The sequence below is a fragment of the Lepisosteus platostomus genome, chromosome 9, assembly GCF_059453375.1.
Source record: "Lepisosteus platostomus isolate fLepPlt1 chromosome 9, fLepPlt1.hap1, whole genome shotgun sequence".
Lineage (NCBI taxonomy): Eukaryota > Metazoa > Chordata > Actinopteri > Semionotiformes > Lepisosteidae > Lepisosteus > Lepisosteus platostomus.
Window position 1 is genome coordinate 50,418,237 of NC_142619.1, and position 13,037 is coordinate 50,431,273.

Sequence of the window (13,037 nt, forward strand, 5' to 3'; positions counted from 1 at the left end):
AGAGTCATGGCAAACCTGGAACCTGTCCTGCAAGTACCTGTATAAGGGTAAAAAGTAGGGTGCCAGCCCATTATGCTAGACACCAGTGCATCACAAGGCATGAATACTCACACACAACAAAAGAGGGACAATTCACAAGAGACACCAGCTCACCTACTGCGAATTTGAGGTAAAACGTGCAAATAAAAAAAACTGCTTATATTCACGTAATGAGGTCCTTTTATGTTCTGGTATCCAAATCCTTTGCCGTGTGTGAGCTCCAGATATATAGTATAAGCACTCCTCCTACACTGCAGTAGATGATATTGCACAATTTTGTTTTTCATAGCTTTGTTCGTGATACTAGTATAAGAATTCTAACCTGATGCTGTAATTATTTCTGGAAAGAATTCACACATGTCAGTAACAAAAATTTGAGTAATGAATAACAGCAGTTTGCAGGAAAAAAACAGCTCACCAACCCTCCTCTTCGTATCGCATAAAATACCTTAATGTCAATCACAGTATTCTCTGGCAATTGTACAATAATACTCTATAGATACAGTATAGGTTTTATTAAAGAAAATGGTGGGAACACACTGTAGAGAGTACCTGTATTTATAGAGTCACGTTTACATTAAAAATAAAGTCTGATCTGGCTGTCTTAGCTATGATAGTTTGGATGTTAATAAAAACCTTTTTGTGTTTGTCTCTGAGTGATACTGTAGCCTAGGAATCAACTGTATTGCCAGCAACTTTATCTCAAATTAACCTTGTACTTATTCCTGAGAAGATTGTATGTACAGTAAAAGGTTTTCTGTTCTGGCATCACTTATTGACACAAAGATTAATTCATATGTATATTTTTTATTTCATTTTTCATTTTGTGTATTCAAATGCTTTGGGGGATACTTTCCAAGATAAAACTGCTAATTATGTTTATTGCGTACAGTACCCACGCAGTCTGAAATTCCCATTGGTCTTTCGCCTTTTATCTTTTCTTTGCATTGTTTTTGCTATTTTCACCCAGAGAATTGTGTTCAGTTTGAACCTTCAAATTCTGTTTACAAAATACTGGGACATTATTACCTTTGCAAGGCACTGTACATTGCAGTCTTAGCCTTCAGCAGTGCATTTACAGTATATGGCAATGCTGATACCCATTTATACAGCTGGATAACCTGGACCAATTCAACCCACAATTTTAGATTGAACTGAATAGGACATGCATCAACAGTATTTATTTTAGAAATGTAATTTGGAAAACCAGCCTTACAAAATTGTTGGAACACGAGCATCTGGTTCCTGGTTTTCAAAACATGAAAAATCTTATTGCCACTACAAAGGTTTTACCATCATAAAAGAACACGTCACACTTACTGTACTGTATGTGGAATGATAAATTCTACCAAGGGAGTAAAATGCATTGTGTTGCTCCATTGTCATGGTGATTCTGTTTCACTGAATGGTGAAGAATGGTGCCTTACTTCTTACCATTATTGAAGGTAGTGTGGGAAAGGGGTATGTGCATAGAGCAGTGGTTTGTTAATACAATATGAATCCACTTTCAGACAAGCACCACCAAAAAGTTTCAAAAGTTGACTCAAACTCAAGAATACCGGTAAAGGGATACAGACTGATTATATTGTTGTTGCTGATACTAATGAATGTTTACTTCCTGATTAGGACAAAGGAAACATTTTTTTTTTCATGGTCAGAGATCTATTTGCCTGTGACACAGAAAGTAAGGAATGCCCTGATTTGGTAAAGTCATTAGCCACTTCATGAAAAACAAATGCGAAATACATCCATCCATCCATCCAACTAAAATGCTCATCTTTAACTCTCACCATGATTGTAATATGTCTGTACCATATCTCTTCACACATCTTATTTTGAGTGTATTGTAAGATAGAAATATTGTGAGATTCATTAGTTATTCATACAAAATATACATGCAAATAAATCGATATTTACCATTACTTCATAACAGTTTGGTATTATCAAAACTATCAAACACTCACGACACTTTCTCTGCAGAACAGAGTCTCCATTTATTGTGGTTATTTTGATCTTTTTACATACTTACAGGAGTGACTTCATAGACATCAATCATCTCATCACTTCACAATGTCGTGAGAAACTTGAAATGCTGCATTGCTGTGTCTACCTGCAAAACAGACTCTATTTAATTGTGCCCTAAAACCATCTGGATGGCAGCAAAGAAACACTATGCATAGTGTTGTGATGTTTAATGCTCAACATATCCGAGTATGCAGGCCAACAGGTTTTTAAAAGTTTTCCAACATGGTTAAAATCTCCACTGTGAGTCCATATTTTAAGACCATACCCAACATTATCAAATGAATTGATAATGTTCTAATAGTTGTAAGAGTTCCCCCTTGCCCCCATTCACATTCCTTGTAAACAAGTGTTGCACAGACACATGGCTCCCAGTCATTTTGGCACTAGATTTCATTAAGAGACTTTCTAAAACCAACATGTTGGAAATGCAGCCTTTCGTGTTGACAATGTATGAGGCCACTGGCTTGCCTCACTTCAGCTACAAACAAACTATTCTTTCCCTATGCTGTCTGAATGGGTTGTATTCAGAAAAGTGCACAATTTAATCCCAGTGGATTCCCGGTCTTATTGTGTGAAGCACTGGTAAAAAAAAAAGTTTTCAATGCTGTTCTATTTTAGCTTTGTTGTCATGGTCTGCTGCAGTTTTTAGCTTTCAACAATGAACTCACCTTCCCCTATCTACTCCCTTTCATTAAAAATGCATCACTGTGTGTCTATGCCAACTGCTGTTACTCTTTTTGTATATTTTTATTAATGGACACATACAGTATACACATACTGTACAACCTGTATCATGTAATTGAGCTTGCAAAATATCATGATACAGAAAATACTTCTGGTTATGTTTTTCTCAGCTGACAGAAAACTGCTTTTGTAAAAGGGACTATACTATAGCTACATTTTGACAACTTTTTCTTGTTTATATTGTTTAATTAATTATTGACCCGGCATGTTCTTCAAAATGCTAAACATTCTTGTCAAAGTGTTTCATTATTTTTAATTTCTTAAACTTATGAAAACACTGTGCCTCAGGAAAGGAAGGGAATTAACAGTTAAAGTTATCAGATATATAAACTTTTTCAAACATCAATAATGTTGATAACACTTAAAATAGATGTAGGGGAAAAAGCACTTTCATTATACAGACACAGGACTCTGAAGTTTAACAGTTAACTCCATTACAACTTTGAAGCAATTTTAGTTTGAAAATACAACTTAGTGGGTTTCTTCTCTAACTCAAATGTTTATTTATGTGAACTTGATTGTGACTGTTGATTGAAGTCACTCTTTCAGGTTCTTATTTAGGAATTATAATTTACTCAAAAGATCGAATCACCATCCTTATTTAACTTAATACAGGCAGAGTGGTCAGTCTTTAGTAAGGACAGGAATCCCACATAGGCTTGGCACAAATAGCGACTCATGTGCGAGAGTAGAGCAAACGCCCACCATGGATAACAATGTAAAGGACATGCAGTGCATGTAATGGAAATGCAGGATGATAGACACTTAGCTAGCTGCGTTGATGTGCCACTCTAACCTTTGAGAAGCAATGTTTTTCAATGACGAATGTATTCACAAACATGTACAGTCATTCAGACGTGCAGAAGCCAGAGTCCAAGTCTTTAAACTGCAATCCTTTCAAGGGGGTGTAGCACCTGGATTGAAAATCAAAACAAAAATCAAAATCCTGCAATGCATGCTTCAGTAAAACTAAATGTATGATCATATGTCCTTGAAGTCTGTTACTCACATATTCTAACAAGTGTGGCAGCAACTTCTTACAAATGTAGCGGAAATTCATTTCCACACATTGCTCTGAAATCTGTGAGTGATATCATTCATACAGCATATAGTTCAAGTAGGTAGCTGCGTCACCATGCGTAGGCTGCAAAGGAACAAGTCAAGATTTATTCTGTGCTGAAAAGAGAAGAAAAGAGATGACGTTTCAGCTGTGGAGCCTTCTTCACATTACACCAATATTGTTATCAGTACTTACCATGTTAGTAAAAAATTATATGATCTATAACGATTACACATACACAGTGTATGCAAGTGAATGCTACATTTCAAAAAGTTTGGTTAGGAACAACTAATCTTTAAATAAGGATTGAGATCAGTCTTGACATTTAAAACATTTTGAGCCTTGCTCACCTCTGCTCATTCCATACTTGTTCTGGAAGGCCACTATATTTGTAAAGTTACATTTGGTTTCTGTAGCTATTTGTCACAAAAATCAAAATGAGCTAATTATTCTTTTAATAAGGGTGATATGGACCGGCAGCCATATCACCCTGCAACTCACAACTGGCAACCCACTGAAGCTAAGCAGGTGTGAGCCTGGTCAGTACCTGGATGGGAGACCTCCTGGGAAAAACTAAGGTTGCTGCTGGAAGAGGTGTTAGTGGGGCCAGCGGGGGGCGCTCACCCTGCGGTCCATGTGGGTCCTAATGCCCCAGTATAGTGACAGGGACACTATACTGTAAACAGGCGCCGTCCTTCGGATGAGACGTAAAACCGAGGTCCTGACTCTCTGTGGTCATTAAAAATCCCAGGGCGCTTCTCGAAAAGAGTAGGGGTGTAACCCCGGTGTCCTGGCCAAATTTCCAATTGGCCCTTACTAATCATGGCCTCCTAATAATCCCCCTCTATGAATTGGCTACATTACTCTGCTCTCCTCCCCACTGATAGCTAATGTGTGGTGAGCGTTCTGGTGCACTATGGCTGCCGTCGCATCATCCAGGTGGATGCTGCACATTGGTGGTGGTGGAGGGGAGTCCCCATTACCTGTAAAGCACTTTGAGTGGAGTGTCCAGAAAAGCACTATATAAGTGTAAGCAATTATTATTATTATTATTATTTAAAAGGGTTTAGGAATATTTGCTGGGTTTTTTTACATTACAAATATAATAATCAAAGTTAAATATATAATAAATTATAATATCTTATCTGCATATTTGTATTGTCAGAAGAGTATTTCATTCCTTTTAATTAAGCCATATCCACGGCACACCCTTATGAGTTTAAAATCTAAAGATCTTGCCCGATTGACCAATCGACAGGCCAGGGTGCAGGTGCAGTAGCATTAACCTGTTGAGGCGATAGAGTGAGTATTTATAATGAATAATTTCACAGAAGAGCTAATAGCAGCATCCAGAGGTGTGTGTCAGGACTCTATCCTTACACTTACTGTACATGCAGCAACACCTCTATACAGGGAATGTGACGATCATTTGTTTTCCTGTCTTTAAAGAACATCAATTCTAACAGACTTCTTTTGTATATCTACTGGTATGACCTAATAACAGCAAATTGTTCTAAGGGTTTTCCATTTAAATATACCCGATTAATACAAGGGAGAAAAGAGAACTGAGCATTCAGCGCCCTTAGTAGCTTGTCCTTAGTGCTGCTTTCCTCACGGGGCGTGTGCCTGTCTGGGACAGACTTGCGCAGCAGAAACACAAATGCCAAAAGAGCGCTACCGAACACAACGCTGTGCTTGTACCGTGCAGGTTGAAAATGGGATTAGAAAAAGAGAAATGTGAAACCAGCATTATCATGGACGAAGACGAGTTCAATAAGTCCATTGAACCAATTCTACCTAAGAAGACGAAAGTCCGCACCGGTCCAGACAGAGACCCGCATGACATAAACTCGCACTTAAAGGTAAGGAAGCTGGAGAGAAACCGAGTCTAATCGCTCGGGGGAGGAGAGTGTTGGCAGCTGTCATATTACATCTTTGCTTGTGTTATCTCACGTTATCTGTTATTAAAAATGCCTTAGTTGTTCTTTTTGTCAGTACAAAGACGTTAGTTTTAGCTTTTAATATATTGACTGCACAGTTTGTTTCGCATTTGTGACATTTTAAGAGTTCCAGTACTGAGCTCTGTGTAACACTGCGGTACAAATGGTATACTGTTTCTTTCCTGTTTATTGATGGCTAACTGGAATAGCATTCAGTATGTGGAAGGTGTAATAGCATAATTCATTCTTCTTTCTGCAGATTAACTTCGAGGATGTCGTTGGAGAGCCGGACACTACACACAGCTTTGATAAAGTGTGGATTGGAAGCCACGCTGTGTTCGAGCTGGTTAAATATGTGTTCTACAAACTACTGACAACGCTTCTTGCAATTCCTCTCTCTTTTGTAGCCGGAATTGTACTCGCAGTCCTGAGCGCCTTACATATTTGGTATGATATCGTGTTTTTCTAAGCTGCTAGAGGCTCTGAGCCATTTTCAACCCCTGTCTAATTTCCTGCGTTTTACCTGGTTTGTTGGCAGACCATGATATAGAAAGGCCCGGGAGAAAGACATTTTAGCGAGTTGATCTTAGCATTTATGCTATGGAGCATACCAAACATCAGATACGTTTTTCTTTAAATTAGGTGGGATAAATATACCAAAGCTGTGAGTTTTGGGTTTCGAAGGAGGAGTTTGCAAGTTACACTTTACTATATTTGGTTATCTGTGGTTTATACCAGCATTCTGCTTTCAAACAGCAAGGAAAAAAAAAACTTGTAGGGTTAAATAGCCTGTTATGACAAAAACCGCCTTAAGTAGGAGTGCTATAATTTTAGGAATACTGTGTATTTTTACACTCTCAAAGCACATCACGTTTCACAAAGTTATGTACACTATACCTCAAAAACTGTCAATGGAACAAAAAAAATCTAAATAAAAAGATAAATTTGAAAGTATTTGAACAATAACATTGAAGCATCTTAGATAAAAGTTAAAATTGGGCTGTTCCAATATCTTACATTTGAATTTTGTATAAAAATTGTTAGGTTGGCAGCACTGTCATTGAATGAAAGGATTTAAAAATACATGCTTTTTCAAGTCCATATTTAGTGCTTTATAAGGACATGGTCTGTTCTTCATACCTATGTTCCAATTACAGTCAGACTTATGAAATATTGCGAAAGTACAGATGGTTTCTAAAATTTTAAAGACGTTTAAGAGGTCAGAACACAACATTAAAGAAACACTGATAGAGGCATATTTGATATACAGTATAACCTTACAAAGAACAAACAAATACAAATAGCCACACAGATACACAGCACAGTTTCTTTGAGTAAAACATCTCACCATTAACTAGACATCACTTTATTGGTCATGACTACAGTATATAAACAGATTGCAGGTATGAACTACTGCTCACAAACAAGTAATGCTTGTATAATAATTCATACTGAAGCTTTTATAACACCATGCAATTTAGTATAGTGATACTCTAAATTCATAGGGGGTTGCATATATCCAGTGTTATCTGATGTGCGCATGGGAGTCCTCTGAATTTCATACCATCTTCCATTTTTCCAGGGTTGTGATGCCATTAATCAGAAGCTGCATAATGGCGCTGCCTTCTGTTCAGTCAGTCTGGAAAAGCCTGGTGGACATATTTATCTCGCCCTTGTTCCGGAGTATGAGGAGGTGTTTGTCTGCTGTCAACATCCAGGTCTTGCAAAATTAACCAACACCTGCTTAAAGAAATAACTCTAATAATGATTAAAAAGGCAAAAGAAAGTAGTTTTAATTTGCGACCAAGTTATTCCTTCTCATTCCATTTTTCTGAAGCACGTAGCATTTGCATTTCGACTATCTGGTGCTGGTTTAAATGCAAGGATGGGTACGTTATCTCTAGGTGACAGAAGTGTATGATGTGTGCAATACAATACAGAACAACTGTTTTAGCTTTATGAATATTATTTAGAGAGATATGCTCATTTGAATGAAATGTATGTAGAGTTTTATACAAGGCTGTAAATAGGTAATATACTGTAGATTGGCCTGATAAATGTTATTTTCAGTACTTCCTACTAACTATATATGTTGGATTTTTTTTTTTACTTTAGCAAATAATATCTTTTGATACACTCTAAGTTAAAAAATACTGCTTCTAATTTAACATGAATCAATTGTGAGTGAGTGAGGTCTGCCATAATAAATGCCAATGTGATTTATATTAAAGGTTTGTGTTAATAGACACATTATCTGTTAACTGGGGCTTGCTTTTAGTTTTCTTTTTTCTAAATGTGATTGTATATTTGGTTTTGCTAGTGTAATAATCTAAGAGTAGACCGTAAGGCCTAAAAAGTAACATAAGAGGAAAATGTAATCAAACTTTCTGTCTAAACGCACCTTGCTAGAATTCAAGCTCAGAAAGTATTTTAGGCAACATGGTTAACAGAACATCTCCTAATATCAACCAAAAAATTGAGCTGGATCTTAAAACATGGTTGAAGGTCACTCGTTTCTACATTCTAAAGAAAGCAATATGAAAATATTAAAAATGACTATTAGTTTTAAAGGATTTACACTTTCCCACATCACTTAGTTTTAAACTAAAGACACCCTTCTCAGTTTAATCTCATGTTCAGTCTTAATATTTTAAGAATGTCCTCTTTTGGTTTCTTGATTTGCAATGGAACCACATGAAAGAAGTTGCTTATTAATAAACAATTAATAATCAATAAACAATTGTGCCAAGCAACATCTTCTGTACTGACAAAGGAGAGCTCCCTTAAAAAGAAGTGTGAATACAGCCTGTATCAAGGGGTTTTCATTTGCTCTGACTTACAGTACAGGGAATAAAAAAATAAGTCTGTAACTAACCCGAGTAATTAAAAAACCCACTACTCACATATTGCAGGTCACAGAAACCTTATATTTACCCCTTACAGCTAAGTCCAAAAGAAGCAGTAGAAATAAGTTTATTTTTTTCTATTTATATCATTATATTTTTATATTCTTTAAAAAATAATAATGGAGATTTTAGGGAAACATTGTGAGCATATTGATAGTTTTACATGCTGTAACGTAACAGGGCACATAAAGTTTGTGTAACCAAAAATAACTATTTCATTTTGTGTTTCTTAGATTAAATTTAATATTTCAGATTCTATTACATGTGTGACTCTGTACATTTCTCTTGGGAGGGTACTGAAAAAGAAGGCAAAGGAGGTTTTACTGTTATCTTCTTCTGTTTAATTGTATTAGACATACGGTAGTTATTTATGCTAATTTTTTAAATTATGTAGCCAATTATATACTTTTAAATGATTTGAAAAAACTGTATACCTTTTCTTCTGCCTCAGATGTATATAATAAAGCTAAAGCACATTTTTATTAAGAAAATAATATCCACAAGATTATTATATTTTACAAATAAATTATTCATTTAAATATCTCTTAATGTACATTGCTGTTTTTTTCCTCAACTGAAACATACTGGAGGATATTACATTGTGTTATTTTAAAATAAAAAAATGGAAAAGAAATGACAAACCTTGAGAAAGATTTTGATTAATAATTATCTATACAATTTATATTTTTGGTTAGGTGCATTTTTTTCCGGTGCTTCATAATAATTCCTCACTAGACTAAACACTTCTTATCCCCTTCCTTAGGCTTTAACTGAAAGTAATGTTTAAAAGAAACAATTTAGTTTTCCATTGTAGAAATATGGTTTGGTTGATCAAGGGATCTAGATTTTGATTAATGAAGAGATATTTCTGGAGGAATGACATTCACAATCATCCTTAGATGTATAATATTCACTCTGTCAGCTAACATTGCTTTGTTTTGTATTAATGCAGAATATCAGGCTGACAAGGTGCCTTATCTCTTGAGTTCATTAAAGGAAGTGAGTTCCTTCTTTTCAACTGTCTCAATCGCACAATCTATATATCTTCTGTATATGAATAACCTTGTTAGAGAATAAGAACTGGCTTACACATTAGTGTAAATGCAAAAGCACTGGCCCAAACATACAGCCACTTCAGTACCTGAAGGTTATTCTTATTTCAGTGTTGGGTGGAAAGAACTTGCTGGCCAGCCAAGTACAGTTGTGGTTGCCTTCAATCTGCAGTCCTGATTCCCCATGGTAGTGAAGGATCATTCCAAAATTAAAAAGGATAGAGAAGTACAAACAAAAGCACAGGTACAGATGCACAACATGAAAGAACAGATTCCACCCATCTCATAAGGATTGCTTCATGAGTCCCAAACATTCCTTTGGCTTTACTTGCTACAACCTCATTATAAAGAGTACAGCGCACAAGTCTACTACTGTCGTTCTGGGGGAAGGGGAATGAGATGTTGCTTTTAACAGGGCAAAGGCATATTATTTGGTTGAGACATGATAAAACATTGCTCTCCAATTGGTCTCACAGTTGCTGTGTTGAAAGTGCTATACTTGCCTTCTCTTGATGGCCTAGAGGGTATTGCCAGCATCCTGTCAGAGAGCAGAAATCTTGAAAGGGCCGACTGGACTGCACTTCAGAAAACTCTGCCATCATTTGAATATAAAGATCACTGCCCCAGTTGCAAAGCAACTAGGCAACAACGTGCACCCATATCTTTTAGTACTGGGCTACAAGGCACTTGTTTAAAGTACCTTCCTTGTCCCCAGACCCAAAGGTATCTGCAAAAAGTGATGTATAAATATGTTTATTCTTTTTTTGCACTGCAACAGGCTTACATAATATGTTCTTGTCACAGATCCATCACGTTTATGCTTTATTTATGCTTCTTAGATCCACAAATGTACACACAATAATTAATAACTAGAAAAGGGGTTGCTTAGCACGGAGGAAGGTTGAACACAGTACAATGGCCTGAAGAAAGCAAACCCTTATTATTAATGACTGATATATCTGAAACAAAAACTCTCCTTCACTCTTGTATATACAGTGCCAGCAGAAGTATTCAGATGTTTGCACAGTGTTCATATTTTGTTGCAATCAGGACACTTTGACACAGCCATTAAAACTTTCTTATGTACACGACTTACATCCAAAGCAAAAAACAAACAAAAAAAATAAGTAAATAGAAGTCATGATTGTATAAGTATTCCAGCATTTTGTGGTGGGAAACCTAAATTAATCTGGGCACACAAAATTAGTTTAGAGGCCCATATTTCCATGCGATAATAGTGGTTCACATAATTTTAGAGTAAACCCACCTCTCTGTGAAGTATCTCAAATTCCAAGAACATATTCCACTATGAAGACCATGGAGCTTTCAAAATAACTCATGGATAAAGTTGTAGAAAGACACAGATCAGGAGAAGAATATAAAAACATTTCAGAGACCTTTAAAATCTCTTTGAACATGCTGGAGTCAATCGTTAAGAAGTGGAAGACATTCAGACACTGCCTAGATGAGGTTGTCCCTCCAAACGAAGCAGCTGGGCAAGGACAAGTGGTTAGAAATGTAACTGTGTGGCCAATGGTGACTTTGAAAGAGCTAACAAGCTCAGCGACTGAAGTCAATGATATTCAAGTCACACTCTACGTGGGGGTAAACAACAAAGCACTCAAGTCTAAGGTCTAAATGCAAAGCTTTAGATCTGATGTGTAAGGAATCCCCAATGAAGAGGTATGCAGATCCTATGCAGACGCAGGAGCAGGTAGATATCAAGACATGCGTACAACCTGGAACGTCAGGCGAGAATGCGGTCGAAAGGCGAAAGATAATATAGAGGCAAACAATCCAAATCAGAAGGCGAGGTTCAAGGTCGAGAGGCAAAAGGGTAGTTCAGAATCCTGGAGAAGTATAGTAAGCAAGGTTGAAATAACTGTGAGGTGGAGCTCTCTACGAGAAGACTCCATACCGAGCAGCTGGATGCGGGTTTGGATGGTATAAATAGTGCTGCCTGTCCCACAGTAGAGCGTGTGCTGATGTATTAACACGTGCGGCGGCACTTCTTCTTCTTATTAACCCGCTGCTGGTATTGGTGAGGTCTCTTATGAGTTGATCTCCGCTGGCTGGCGGGCATGACATGATGCAAACCCAACATATTGCATCACTCAGTCAACACCCTCCCTGCAGTCAAGCACAGTGGTGGCAGCATTATGTTATAGTTCTGCTTCTCATCGGCAGGGACTGGAAAGCTTATCAAGACTCAAGGTAATGTACAGTAGATGGAGACAAATATTACCTCAGACCGCACTGGAAAATGTGCTTTAAACCATAAACTGGGGCAAAAATTCACATTTTAGTAGGACCATAATCCAAACAACAAAGCCAAAGCTACACTACATTGGTTTAAGAAAAAGATCATAAATGTCTTTCAGGGGCCTAAAGTCCTGACTTGAATCCTATTGAGAACTGCTGTCCATAAGTGATCCCCAACCACCTTGAACTAAATACCAAGAACAATGGGCAGGAATTGGGCAAAGCTGGTGTGCTGCCAATGAGTTTCCACCAAATTGAAACTACAAAAAGATCATTTTAATCTACATTTGCTCACAAATGCATAGGGGTTCTTTTCATAGGTCTTGTTTCAATTCTAATTTAAACAAATGTGAAATGAAGCTCCTGGGGATTCATTATACCCATAGTTGTGTAATGATGAGAACTGAATAAGAATGGGAACATTTTAATACAATTTTCTACTGTTATCGGTAAAGACGAAAACAGGCCTGGTTTATATCACTTAACCCATAACCAATAAAACACACTATAGGCTTCTGGTTGCAAGTCCCTGCACAGTGAGATTAATAAAGGCAAGGAGACATTTAAACAAGGTTTAAGGTGTCCCAGCCAGTGGAACTAATCTCTGGGAATGTAAACAGACTGGACCGTCAACATTGGTTGCGACCATCAGACCAGGGGCAGGTGTGTTAACTCGTTCACCGAGTTTGGAAAGCATTAACGAACATTTCTGTTCCCCACAGGGCTGCGCGATTCTTAATTATACAGTATTACAGTTCTGTCGGCTCCTGCTCCAGTTATTTTCAGTTCTCTTGAGTGACAGGCTAATGGATGGTTGCAGTTTCTGGCACATTAAAAGTAGGGGGGAAAAACACTTCTGCATCTGTGCGTCTCGGTTGGTTTGCTGCAGAGACAGGATGCTCGGTGCAGCTTTTAACTGTCCGGCTAATCATTGACCGTACTTCGCGAGCCTCCTGTCAATACAGTACGTTAAAACATGTAAGGATTTGATGTCATCCTGACTAACACA

The 13,037-nt window shown here is 37.2% G+C and overlaps 1 protein-coding gene and 1 long non-coding RNA gene across 2 annotated transcripts in view; one reads left to right on the plus strand and one right to left on the minus strand.

Moving 5' to 3' along the window:
- The window catches only part of LOC148655172 (uncharacterized), a 33,424-nt gene extending 33,139 nt beyond the window's left edge, over window positions 1-285 (minus strand). The window contains exon 1 of the long non-coding RNA XR_015941204.1: window positions 154-285. This is a non-coding gene — a long non-coding RNA (uncharacterized LOC148655172). The remainder of the gene's footprint in view (window positions 1-153) is intronic.
- A 5,206-nt stretch (window positions 286-5,491) lies between these two features.
- cav2 (caveolin 2) lies at window positions 5,492-9,257 on the plus strand. Its single transcript, XM_088645437.1, has 3 exons — window positions 5,492-5,730; window positions 6,068-6,255; window positions 7,391-9,257. Exons 1-3 carry the CDS (start codon window positions 5,584-5,586, stop codon window positions 7,539-7,541), a joined length of 486 nt encoding a protein of 161 aa, XP_088501563.1. The 5' UTR covers window positions 5,492-5,583; the 3' UTR covers window positions 7,542-9,257.
- The last annotated feature ends 3,780 nt before the right edge of the window (window positions 9,258-13,037 follow it).

What these genes read in the sequence shown, in the direction of transcription:
- cav2 (XM_088645437.1), top strand. Translation starts at nt 5,584, where the DNA reads ATGGGATTAGAAAAAGAGAAATGTGAAACCAGCATTATCATGGACGAA. An exon ending in ACATAAACTCGCACTTAAAG is followed by an intron (nt 5,731 to 6,067) that starts GTAAGGAAGCTG and finishes TTCTTTCTGCAG; the next exon opens with ATTAACTTCGAGGATGTCGT. An exon ending in CTGAGCGCCTTACATATTTG is followed by an intron (nt 6,256 to 7,390) that starts GTATGATATCGT and finishes CCATTTTTCCAG; the next exon opens with GGTTGTGATGCCATTAATCA.